Consider the following 13,341-nt stretch of genomic DNA (forward strand, 5'->3'; position numbering starts at 1 on the left):
AAAATTCTAAATTCTAAATAAACTTTATTCATATCATCCAGTTCCCAATCCTCCACGAAATATGTCCATTGAAACAATACGTAGCAATTCCGTACTCGTGCATTGGGCTCCACCCGAAAATAGTGATTTTACCGAATACTCCGTACGTTACCGCACTGAGACCAGAGAACAATGGATGAATTTACCTAGTGTACGTTCTACAGAGGCTGATATTACAGATATGACTAAAGGCGAAAAATACACCATTCAAGTGAACACAGTTAGTTTTGGTGTAGAAAGTCCCAACCCACAAGAAGTAGTATATACTGTCCCGCCAAATGAAGTGTCAAATATTATACCCTTGGTTGATTCGCGTAACATCACACTGGAATGGCCCAAACCCGAAGGACGAGTAGAGTCGTATATACTAAAGTGGTGGCCCACAGAAAATCCAAGCAAAGCGCAAACAAAAACTGTACCTGAAAATAAATCAGGTAAATTAATATGGCTTATAACAATGGCTTACTCTTTTAAAACCAATAAATTATTATATTATTTCGTTAGATGAGTCTTCCACAGTTCGCGTATTGATTGGCGATCTAATACCAGGCGTGCAGTACAAATTCGATATACAAACCACTTCCTATGGAATTTTTTCACGGACTACACATCTTTCCACACGCACCATGCCACTCATACAGTCCGAAGTTGTTGTGGTCAATGATAGACAAGAGGATGAACGCGACACCATCACATTATCCTATACACCTACACCACAATCATCTTCAAAATTCGATATTTATCGCTTCTCACTCGGTGATCCTGAGATTAAGGACAAGGAAAAATTAGCCAACGATACAGATCGTAAAGTTACATTTACTGGTTTGATCCCTGGACGGTTATATAACATCACAGTCTGGACAGTGAGTGGTGGCGTATCAAGTTTGCCAATACAACGTCAGGATCGTCTTTTCCCTGAGCCTATTACTCAACTACATACTAGCAACATCACAGACACGGAAATCTCACTAAAATGGGACATTCCAAAGGGCGAATACAATGATTTCGATGTACAATACTTAACCGCCGATAATATTCTCGCACAAAATATTACCACTCGCAACGAGATAACTATTACCGATCTCCGTCCCCACCGCAACTATACATTTACTGTTGTTGTTCGTTCGGGCACCGAATCTTCAGTACTGCGTAGCAGTTCGCCACTCTCGGCAAGCTTTAGTACAAAGGAAGCAGTCCCGGGACGTGTTGAACGCTTTCATCCTATTGATGTGCAACCCAGCGAAATTGTTTTCGAATGGTTGTTGCCATCAAGTGAGGCGAATGGTGTAATACGACAATTCTCAATTACTTATATGAATATGAATAATGCTACCGAAATGCGTGTACAACAATTTGAATCCACCGAGACGACAGGCGCCATAAGAAATTTGAAGCCGGGTGAAACTTATGTTTTTAAAATACAAGCAAAAACCTCTGTTGGATATGGACCAGAGCGCGAATATAAACAGACAATGCCAATATTGGCACCGCCACGTCCCGCAACACAAGTAGTTCCCACCGAAGTTTATCGCAGTTCACAAACAATACAAATACGTTTCAGAAAGAACTATTTCTCTGATCAAAATGGACCGGTAAGTGAAATTCGTTGCAATAAAATTTGTATTACAATAATTCTTGATTCTAAAGCGAAACAGCCGCAGTGGTATGGGACTAGTGTGCTTACTCACCATACCGAATGCCCAAGGTGCATATCCTGGTGAAGGGTCGCCTCTCTTTCGGAACTAGCATAAAATCTATCGGTCCCAACAGTTTGTGGCGAAAACTTAGACGCTGGTATATAAATTATCGCCATAACCAAATTATACTTCTGTTACCTGTTTGAATTTCAATACTTAATTTTAAAACACCATTTTCCGGAATATATGGTATGCTTCTTCTTATACTTAGTACTGTTTCGCCCATGCAATAGGGGTGGTCGCGAACGAATTGTCAAAGATATCTTTTAAGGGAAGTTCAAGGATACTTGCATGTTCAACCGGTTTGGGCCAAAGAGACGTTGGCGTTAGAGATGTTCCATTTTACAATAGAAAAGATTGTTGATGTCATGTGGGGGCAAACCAAAATAAAATCACTCCTTAATTGTCGTGTGAACTTTATACAATGGACAAAGCATATTTTGTAAACATTTAATGCGTGTTACTCGGAAACTGGTTTTTCATAAGTAGGCTGGTGGAACATGGGCAGGATCAGCTGCTTAAATCCCTGGCATCCATAAATGCTCACTTCCCAGGCAGGCCTGCAGAGCCAAAACAATATCAGGAGCGGCACATCACAAAGGACCTGGCGTGCTAATGGAAAATATGTTGGCCGAAGCAAAAATTGCTTGGGAAATGACTAGCTTCTCACCATTTACATCACTATCGGACTTTTCCCAATGGGCAATTTGAGATATCTTTGGTTAAGCACCCCAGCGGGTTAGAATATTTTTTGAGGTAGGCTTGTCATAAGAGGTGACTAATATCTACATAGTAGAATGTTCAAGGGGTTGAACGAAATCGAGACAGCCGGGCACGAAGGTGATACTACCGGAGCGTACCAGATTCAGTTCGGTAAAGGACTGCCTATATCCACAATACTTCATAAGCCTTCAGCGTTTTTGCGGTTAAAGTTATAACAATACCCTTTCTGAAATTACTTAACTATGTGAGGGAAGACAAGAGCGGTTTTCATCTCTAAGTCGGGCAAAAAATGACTCGAGGTGACCAATAAGCCTCACACTTTGCGTTCTAAAAATTCTGAGAAAATGACTTGAAATACACATTAGTGCGCTTCTTGATAAGTTTTTCCAATCTACGTTCAGCATGCGTTTCTGAAAACCCAGTCCATTCTGCAGAAGCAAATTACTCTTGCTGCTATTGTTGATGTGAAAGACGCTTTCAACAACCTGGAAGCTGTCGCAACATAATCCATTTCCGAGAAGGAAAAATTGGATATATTAGCCGAGCTGGGATATTTAGTTAGCAGATAAGTATGTGGAGGCACACCACAAGATGGCGTACGCTGACAGTGTGGCTGTCCTGATATCGGATCCATTACCTTCCGCGTTGGCTGAAATCATGAAAGGAAATTTGGTAAAACTATGTACGTATTCATATGCCGTTACGCTAAATTCGGATTAGACAGATTTACTAATCTAGAAAGTACAAGCCACCTACTTTTCCACTGCCACGGTTTAACTGCCAGCAACCAACCCTTTCACCTAGCAGCAAGCATATGGATCTAAAAAACAGTCGCAGACTAAATTGGAAGAATTCCATCGAGGAGCAGGCGCATAGATTCTTGATTGCTTCTAACGCTTTTCGATAGGAGTGGTCTCAAACCCATGATGGAAGTATAGTGTACAGTAGGTAGTTTTCTCCTAAAACAATAATTGTTGGTATCTGAATCATACAGATCGAGCTCTAAACAATTTTGGAAAAACGATCAGTTGTGCTCTCCTTTCCTCCCGCCATCCACCCTGCTTCAATTGTTTTTATTAACACGCTTTTATTTTATCTGTATGTTTGTATGTATCTCTTCATTCGCTTCAACGCGCCTGCTGCCTTATTAACATGCTTTTATAATTAGTTTCACCATATTTGTAATTCCGTCGGGGTTATTTAGGGACCCTTCCGGATCATTTCTGGAAGCTTTTCGGGATCCCGTCGGGGTAATTTCAGAACTTTTTCGAGATTCCGTCAGGGTCATTTTAGGAATTTATTCAGGACTATTTACGGATCATTTCTGGATGGTTTTCGGGATCCCTCGGGGTAATTTCGGAACTTTTTCGGGATCACTTAAGGGTCTTTCCGGGATCATTTCTGGATAGTTTTCGGGATCTGTCCGGGATCCCACCAGGGTCATTTCGGGACTTTTAGGGAGCATTTTGGGACCCTATCGGCATCATTCCTGTATGATCGCCCGGGATCCCGTCAGGGTAATTTCGGGACTTTTCGGGAGCATTTTGGAACCCTTCGGGGATCATTTATGGGTGGTTTTCGGGATCCCGTCAGGGAAATAATTTCTGAATCCTTTTCGGGATCTCGTCAGGTTCATTTCGGGACTTTTTCATCATTTCGGAGTGGTTTCCGGGATCCCGTCAAGATCATTTCGGGAGTTTTTCGGGATCCATTGTGGGCCCTTCCGGCATCATTTCTGGATGGTTTTCGGGATCCGTCCGGGTCGTTTCCGGACTATTTCGGGATCGTTTGGGGACCCTTCAGGGATCATTTCTGGATGGTTTACGGGACCCGTCCGGGATCCCGTCGAGGTCATTTCGTGACTTTTTCTGGATTATTTCGGGAACGTTTTGGGTCCCTTCCGGGATCTTTTCTGGAGATCGTCAGGGTCATTTCGGGATCATTTGTAGTCCTTTCCCGGAGAATTTCCGCATGGTTTTCGGGATCCGTTCGGGATCCCGCGGGGTCATTTCGTGGCCTTTTCTGGATAATTTCGGGATCATTTGGGGATCCTATCAGGTTATCAGCTCATTTAGTTCTTTTTTTTACTCTATTACAAAAATAAAATACATTAGGCAGAACTAATTTTTAAACAGATAGCTTGATAAAAAGGCTAACGTGAATAGGTCATATATTTCGCTATGAAAAGCGGAGTTTTGTGTAGGTGTGGCTTATTCATCTTTATTAAAAAAAAATACAAATGTATGCTTATTTTTTTCTCTGTACTTATATTTTAAAATTTGAAATACATATATTATTTCATCTTAAGGTCCGTTGGTATACAATTATTGTCGCTGAGGATGATTCTAAAAATGCTTCGGGATTGGAGATGCCAAGTTGGCACGATGTGCAATCATATAGCGTATGGCTACCATATCAGGCAATCGATCCATATTATCCATTTGAAAATCGTTCGGTAGAAGACTTTACCATCGGCACGGAAAACTGTGACAATCGCAAAATAGGCTATTGCAATGGACCGTTAAAATCAGGCACTACATATAAAGTCAAAGTGAGGGCATTCACCGCGCCTGACAAGTTTACAGACACCGCTTACAGTTTCCCAATACAAACAGGTAAGTTGATCAATGTAAGCATAACATTACAAATATCTTAATTATATATATGTATTGCCAACATAATTATAAGGAAAAATTAAATTTAGGAATCTTTTCTATCATAGATTTACTTACAAGTTTTTACTTTACTTTATCATATATGTATGTATATACATGTCTTGCGCAAAAAGATCTCTTGACTTCACCCGGTAAGTTATCTACTAAACAAGCTAGTTTCGTATTTTTCATGTTTATTATTATTAAAAAACAAATTAAGTGGAAGGTCGTTCATAATGTAAAGTTTGCTGCTAGTACGTTACGAGAGAGGAAGGTCACACGTAGACCACAGTATTCTCCTGCATGTTGTACTGTGTTTCTATCGCAGGCGGACTCTTCCTACCTATTCCTGCTCGGGGATTTATACCTCCTAGTGGACAAGACCAGATCCGTATTATTCCCATTGGCGGTTTTCTCGTCGTCGAATGCTCGCATTTGTATATCCCGAAGCGCTCCATCTTTCAAAGAGCTAGTTGTTAGCAGGCTATTGCCAGTTGTAATAACTGAGACTTAATCTGCTTATGACGTGAGCTTCACGAATCCCTTCTGGAACGGCCTGCGCAGTTGATTTATTTGGAATGTCAACAGCAGAAGTACTAGTACTCCGCCCTATGACTTGCCCTTGTTCACCGACTTCGTAATCTACCTACAACTCAATATACAGCCAATACAACTCGTCAAGGCCTTCATTAAGTTCATTATCACCAGTTTCACGAACGCGTTGAAGGCCCTGGAAGTGTCTAAGAAAACACCTGAGGGGTACTCGAAGGCCTTTTCTATGAACATAACTATCTCAGATCATTATCTACCGACTCGCTTTATTCCATCTGGACTCGGTGGTTTCAACCTGGACTCTGGAATTCGTCCCCACTTTTACTTCTACATTCCCCGTTACCTTTGTTATCACTCCTAGAGCTATTTCGCCCCTAGATTGGAATTTCTTAATCTTACTGTTTCGTTATAAAGTTCACCGTCTGCCCATAAATTTTCACGCGAAGCTCTCTTTGATCTTCTAATTTCCCATTCGTAGATCCTCAATAGATTTTCCCAATCCTCGAGCTCATCAGAGATTTTGGTTACGATGTTCTTTGGTTTCTCAAACACTTATACAGTGGTAACCTCCTTAGGCGCCCAAGTTTTATGTCTAAAAAGTGGAATTTGGTCCTGTCCGCTGCTTTAAGGTTTCTAATGACTCTTCCCTTATCATATCGCTTTAGGGGGCTGCTGAAGCTGATATATATACGGTCTGAAAATTATGACCCATAAAGGGCCTTCTAGTCAAACAGTGCAATTTCATTGTTGTAGCTCAATGTTGTATCAAGCACATTACTTGAATTTAACCCAACAATCTTTACACCCATCTTAATCTAACAGCCTTTTGAGGCACTAAATGTTCCCAGCGTTGTGAGCTTAACACAGCCGTTTGATCCAGACAAGCATAAGGACGCGCCCGGTAAACCCTGTTATCAATATACAATGCAAAAGTAGGATCTTACAAAGAAGCAAGCACACTACCAAAAGAGACACGAGTGACCCCAGTCCAACTTCGTTCTGGATACTGGAACAGGTTAAACTCTTACTTGTCCAGAATGAACCCCGACATACGTAATGTATGTCTTGCATTCGATGTGCCCCCCCCCCCCCAACCATCTTTTGATTTATAATCTCCCTATGACCCGCCCCTGTTGATACTGGAAGTTTCCTTGGACTCCCGCTATAGGACTTTGGTGACAATTTGTGAGTGGTAGTGCCCATTGAATGGGGCGAAGCACTGTTAGCACAACAAAAACAGCGTTGTGACCCTCATAGCAGAATAAAGACCTGTTCTTTCTTCCGCACGATGGCTACTTCGGCTGCACCCTCAGGGTGAAAATTTAACTAGAAATGAGCATACCTGCTTTTTAATGCCTTCAGTCGGGTCCTCGCGTGATGAGTTCATACGGCTTTCTTCCTTATGAGAGCCATGTGTCCGGGATCAGCAACACATCGAACGAACCCTTTTACAGAGTTAGGTGGAATTCGTACAACGCTACTTTGCTGTCCTGGGGATTCATTTGTAAAACCATCCATATCATTCAACTGTATTTCCCACCCTACACCTCCGTTGTTACACATACGTATTCTTGCACCGCTACTCTCAGATTCGCTAGATATCTTTCTATCTCCGCTGCTTTGCGTGTTTGAGCTGTACTTCTTAGGACCTTACTCCCAGATTACTACTTCACCTGCCCTTAGTAATTCTCCAAAACTTTGGGTATAGCATATCCTATGGATTTTGATTTATTTGAAGGATGACCCTCCTCCCTGGTCGTGTCGTGTACATTTGACCAAGATACGGTATTTCGACGCAATGAATCCGAATCTGGGGCCCATTTAGCTGGAAAATGCCAATAAATTCTAAAAATCGTAGCTTTTACTTAACTATGGATGGTCGAGCTAAAGAACTTTAGATAGGGATTCAACACGTTGAAATACATGTTGTGATATGGATCTGGTTAAATGTAAAGACGAAATGCGCTGTGGAATTGCTTTGGTAAACTAAGTTTTTTTACAACTCATTGTTCGCCCTGTTGAACTTCTATTATTATTAAGATTTCACTAAAATTATATCATATTTTTATGTTACCATTTCTAGATCAAGATAACACTTCGCTGATTGTCGCCATCACTGTGCCACTTACTATAATTTTTGTGCTACTTATCACGTTATTCGTATTTAAGCGTCGACGTAACAGTTGCCGCAAAACAACAAAAGACTCACGGGCCAACGACAATATGTCCCTACCAGACAGTGTTATCGAACAAAACCGTCCTATCTTAATAAAGAATTTTGCTGAGCACTATCGCCTTATGTCAGCCGATTCTGATTTCCGTTTTAGTGAGGAGTTTGAAGAATTAAAACATGTGGGTCGTGATCAGCCTTGCACTTTTGCCGATCTGCCATGTAATCGTCCTAAAAATCGTTTTACCAACATTTTGCCGTACGATCATTCGCGTTTCAAGTTGCAGCCTGTTGATGACGATGAAGGCTCCGATTATATTAATGCAAATTATGTACCGGGACATAACTCACCTCGAGAGTTCATTGTTACACAAGGTCCTTTGCATTCGACTCGTGACGATTTCTGGCGAATGTGTTGGGAGAGTAATTCTCGTGCCATTGTTATGTTAACGCGCTGTTTCGAAAAGGGGCGTGAAAAATGTGATCAGTATTGGCCAAATGATACTGTTCCTGTATTTTATGGTGATATTAAAGTGCAAATATTGAATGATAGTCACTACGCTGATTGGGTGATGACAGAGTTCATGCTTTGCAGGGTAGGAACAATATTATTTTTATCTAATGCTTAAGCTGAGTATCCAGCTCTTGAAGAAAGCTTAAATTGTACATAAAAACAGTTTAAGGAAATCTATATTTTTCTGTACAACGCTTTCTGAAATTCGGAAAATTGTATGTCCCTACCAATACATACTACATATTTCCAAAAAGCAAAAAAAAAATGATGCCCTGAGAATTGGATCCTTAGCTTAAGATTAAAGTTGTTCAATAAAACGCTGAAAATTTGTCTATCTTCTAATTAAACAGGGTAGTGAGCAGCGAATCATGCGTCATTTTCATTTTACTACTTGGCCGGACTTTGGTGTGCCAAATCCACCTCAAACTTTGGTACGCTTCGTGCGTGCTTTTCGTGATCGTATTGGTACCGATCAGCGGCCAATTGTTGTGCATTGTAGTGCTGGTGTGGGCCGTTCTGGCACATTTATTACGCTGGACCGCATTCTGCAGCAAATAAAGACTTCAGATTTTGTCGATATTTTCGGCATTGTGTTTGCTATGCGCAAAGGTATGTATTTTCTATTTCTAGTATATCCAATTTACATTTGACTCAACTATTCTTATTTCTTATTAAATTCTAGAACGAGTTTGGATGGTACAAACTGAACAGCAATATATATGCATTCATCAATGTTTGCTGGTTGTTCTTGAGGGTAAAGAGAATATTGTGGGCCCTTCGCGAGAAATTCATGATAATGAAGGTTACGAGGGTAAGCCCGTTCTTTTCATGCTCTTAGTAATTGGTCTAACATATAAAATTTTGCTAATAATTATTTTTTTGTTTTGGTGTTGTTACATTGAGGTGAAAATGAAAAAGCGTTTAATTCATGTAAGAAAATAAAGTACAAAATCGACAACACATACATATATTATTGCGATATTTTTCATGTGTTTTCTGTTTAACTTTTTCTGAAAATAATGTTGCCTTTCTGGTTCTTCTCAGCTCTTTCTTGATTTTGTGTGTTTCTTTCACAAAGTCTTTCCCACTGAATAATAAAAGGGGTATCATCCACAAATAGAGCCATTGTGCATAGAGCAAAGGTTAGTGCGAAATAAGGGCAACATTTTCTCCAGAAAATAACACGCCATTTAGAGCAACATTTTTGAACCATTTTTATTTGTGATAATTTAGACCATTGATTGTGTGATATTATCTAGATATTTGATGTTGATAGCACTATAGCACATGGGTGTCTCCGATATTAAGCACAACTCGTTTTGTAGGGAGTTAAATAAATCTGCCGCGAGTCTTCAATAATTTCCGCTAGATGGGTCTAACTCTCCTTTGCACGCCTAGCCTAGAGAGTTAAAAACAAACATGCATACAAGTAAAGCTAATATAAGCGTGTTAAAAAAAAAGCTCCAAAGTCTTCTAAGCCATTGGTTAATATTTCACAATATCGGTTTCTGTACATATGCCTCTTTTACTTGTTTTTATACTCAGTTGAGCGGAGCTCACAGAGTATATTAACTTTGTTCGCATAACGGTAACCCGTAACGGCATAAACAAATCGAGATAGATATGGACTTCTATATATCAAAATGATCTGGGCGAAAAAAGAAATTAATTTAGCCATGTCCGTCCGTCCGTCTGTCCGTGAACACGATAAATTGAGTAAATTTTGAGGTATCTTAATCAAATTTGGTATGTTCTTGGGCACTCATCTCATATCGCTATTTAAAATGAACGAACTCGGACTATAACTACGCCCACTTTTTCGATATCGAAAATTTCGAAAAACAGAAAAAGTGCGATAATTCATTACCAAAGACGGATAAAACGATGAAACTTGGTGGGTTGACCTTATGACGCAGAATAGAAAATTAGTAAAATTTTGGACAATGAGCGTGGCACCGCCCACTTTTAATAGGAGGTAATTTACAAGTTTTGCAAGTTGTAATTCGGTAGTCATTGAAGATCATGATGAAATTTGGCAGTATCGTTACTCCTATTACTATAGTTGTTCTAAATAAAAATTAGAAAAATCGGATGACGAACACGCCCAATTTTTTAAAAAAATTTAAAAGTCAAATTTTATCAAAAAATTTAATATCTTTATCGTATATAAGTAACTTATGTCAAGATTAAACTCCAGTAATGATATGTTGCAACAAAATACAAAAATAAAAGAAAATTTTAAAATCGGCGTGGCTCCGCCCTTTTTTATTTAATTTGCCTAGAATACTTTTAATGCCATAAGTCGAACAAAAATTCACCAATCCTTGTGAAATTTGGTAAGGGCTTCTATGACGATAGCTTCTATGACGATAACTGCTTTCTGTGAAAATGGGTGAAATCGGTTGAAGCCAAGCCCAGTTTTTATACACAGTTGTCCGTCTGTCCTTCCGCATGGCCGTTAACACAATAACTTGAGCAAAAATCGATATATCTTTACTAAACTTAGTTCACGTATTTATCTGAAATCACTTTATCTTGGTATTAAAAATGGGCGAAATTCGACTATGACCACCTCCACTTTTTCGATATCGAAAATTTCAAAAAATGAAAAAAAGTCATAATTCTATACCAAATACGAAAAAAGGGATGAAACATGGTGATTGCATTGGTTTTTTGACGCAAAATATAACTTTGGTAAAAACTTTGTAAAATGGGTGTGACACCTACCATATTAAGTAGAAGGAAATGAAAAAGTTCTGCAGGGCGACATCAAAAGCCCCTGGGCTCATGGCAAGAATACTGTTCGTGGTATTGCATATATAAATAAATTAGCGGTACCCGACAGATGATGTTCTGGGTCAGCCTGGTCGACATTTTGGTCGATATCTCGAAAACGCCTACACATCTACAACTAAGGGCCACTCCCTTTTAAAACCCTCATTAATACCTTTAATTTGATACCCATACCGTACAAACACATTATAGAGTCACCCCTGGTCCACCTTTATGGCGATATCTCGAAAAGGAGTCCACCTATAGAACTAAGGATCACTCCCTTCTAAAATACTCTTTAATACCTTCCATTTGATACCCATGTCATACAAACACATTCCAGGGTTACCCTAGGTTCATTTCACTACATCGGGATTTTCCCTTATTTTGTCTCCAAAGCTCTCAGCTGAGTATCTAATGTTCGGTTACACCCGAACTTAGCCTTACTTACTTGTTTTTTTTTATCTTTGTTCTTGCTCCTACTCCCACTCAGTATTGCAAGGTTTTGAACAAAAAGGGCTTAATGTGCTTTTGCCGTTTAAAATAGGCGAAAATTTAAAAGCTCAAAACAGTATGTTTACGAAATCCATTTAAACATTTTTATTTTAGTTAACACCGTTTGTATATCTTAATATATAAAAAACACGTGTCACACAATTGAGGCCAATGGACTCCTAAACTGCTGAACCGATTTTGAATTTGTTTTGCACCCCGTGTGTAGTTTGATCTATGTAACTTGAAATATAGGATAGGTGACTGGGTGCAATTACTGGCATATGCTGATGACATTAATATCATCGGCCTAAACACCCGCGCTGTTAGTTCTGCTTACTCCAAGCTGGAAAAAGAAGCGGTAAAGATGGGTTTGATGGTGAATGAGGACAAAACGAAGTACCTGCTGTCATCGAGCAAAGAGTCAGCGCATATGCGCCTTGGCAACCACGCTACTGTTGGCAGCCATAATTTCGAAATAGTAAAAGACTTCATTTATTTGGGAACCAGCATCAACATTAGCAACAACATCAGCACTGAAATCCAGCGAAGAATCAATCTTGCCAATAAATGCTACTTTGGACTAGGTACGCAATTGAAAAGTAAAGTCCTCTCTCGGCGAACGAAAATCATACTCTACAAGTCACTTATCGTACCCGTCCTGCTATATGGGGCAGAAGCATGGACCATGACAACAGCAGATGAAGCGGCTTTGGGAGTGTTCGAGAGAAAAGTTCTTCGAAAGATTTATGGACCTCTACGCGTTGGCGATGGCGAGTACCGAAGAAGATTTAATGATGAGCTGTACGAGCTATACGCAGACATCAACATAGTCCAGCGAATTAAAACGCAGCGGCTGCGCTGGCTAGGCCATGTTATGCGAATGAAAGATGATGCTCCGGCCAAGAAAGTGTTTCTATCGGAACCCGCCTATGGAAGCAGAGGTAGAGGGCGGCCCCCACTCCGTTGGAAGGACCAGGTGGAAAACGATTTAAACTCCCTTGGTGTGACCAATTGGCGCCGGTTGGCGGAGCGAAGGAGCGACTGGCGCGCCTTGTTGGACGGCCATAACCGTTTAGACAGTTAAGCGCCAATTAAGTAAGTAAGTAAGACTGGGTGACTAGGGTCTATAGGCCAAAACGTGGACCCGGGTACCCCTAGAGTGTGTTTATATAATATGGATATCAAATGAAAGCTGTTGATGAGTGCTTTAGTAGAGGGTAATTTTCATACCCCTGGGTGACTAGGGTCTCGAGATATAGGCCAAAAAGTGAACCCGGGTACCCCTAGAGTGTGTTTATAGAATATGGATATCAAATGAAAGCTGTTGATGAGTTCTTTAGTAGAGTGTAATTTTCATACCCCTGGGTGACTACGGTCTCGAGATATAGGCCAAAACGTGGACCAGGGTACCCCTAGAGTGTGTTTATAGAATATGGATATCAAATGAAAGCGGTTGATGAGTGCTTTAGTAGAGGGTAATTTTCATACCCCTGGGTGACTCGGGTCTCGAGATATAGGCCAAAAAGTGGACCCGGGTACCCCTAGAATGTGTTTATAGAATATTGATATCAAATGAAAGCTGTTCATGAGTGCTTTAGTAGAGGGTAATTATCATACCCCTGGGTGACTAGGGTCTCGAGATATAGGCCAAAACGTGGACCCGGGTACCCCTAGAATGTGTATAGAATGTGGATATCAAATGAAAGCTGTTGATGAGTGCTTTAT

The 13,341-nt window shown here is 40.3% G+C and overlaps 1 protein-coding gene across 2 annotated transcripts in view; it reads left to right on the forward strand.

The window, feature by feature from the left end:
- The window catches only part of LOC137250160 (tyrosine-protein phosphatase 10D-like), a 332,713-nt gene that overhangs the window by 285,823 nt on the left and 33,549 nt on the right, over positions 1 to 13,341 (forward strand). For both annotated transcript variants that reach the window (XM_067782531.1, XM_067782530.1), the window contains exons 6-11: positions 42 to 473; positions 544 to 1,631; positions 4,768 to 5,074; positions 7,749 to 8,431; positions 8,700 to 8,958; positions 9,032 to 9,160. In XM_067782531.1, coding sequence (XP_067638632.1) covers positions 42 to 473; positions 544 to 1,631; positions 4,768 to 5,074; positions 7,749 to 8,431; positions 8,700 to 8,958; positions 9,032 to 9,160 — 2,898 coding nt within the window. The remainder of the gene's footprint in view (positions 1 to 41; positions 474 to 543; positions 1,632 to 4,767; positions 5,075 to 7,748; positions 8,432 to 8,699; positions 8,959 to 9,031; positions 9,161 to 13,341) is intronic.

The sequence above is a fragment of the Eurosta solidaginis genome, chromosome 4 (genome assembly GCF_040869045.1).
Source record: "Eurosta solidaginis isolate ZX-2024a chromosome 4, ASM4086904v1, whole genome shotgun sequence".
NCBI lineage: Eukaryota > Metazoa > Arthropoda > Insecta > Diptera > Tephritidae > Eurosta > Eurosta solidaginis.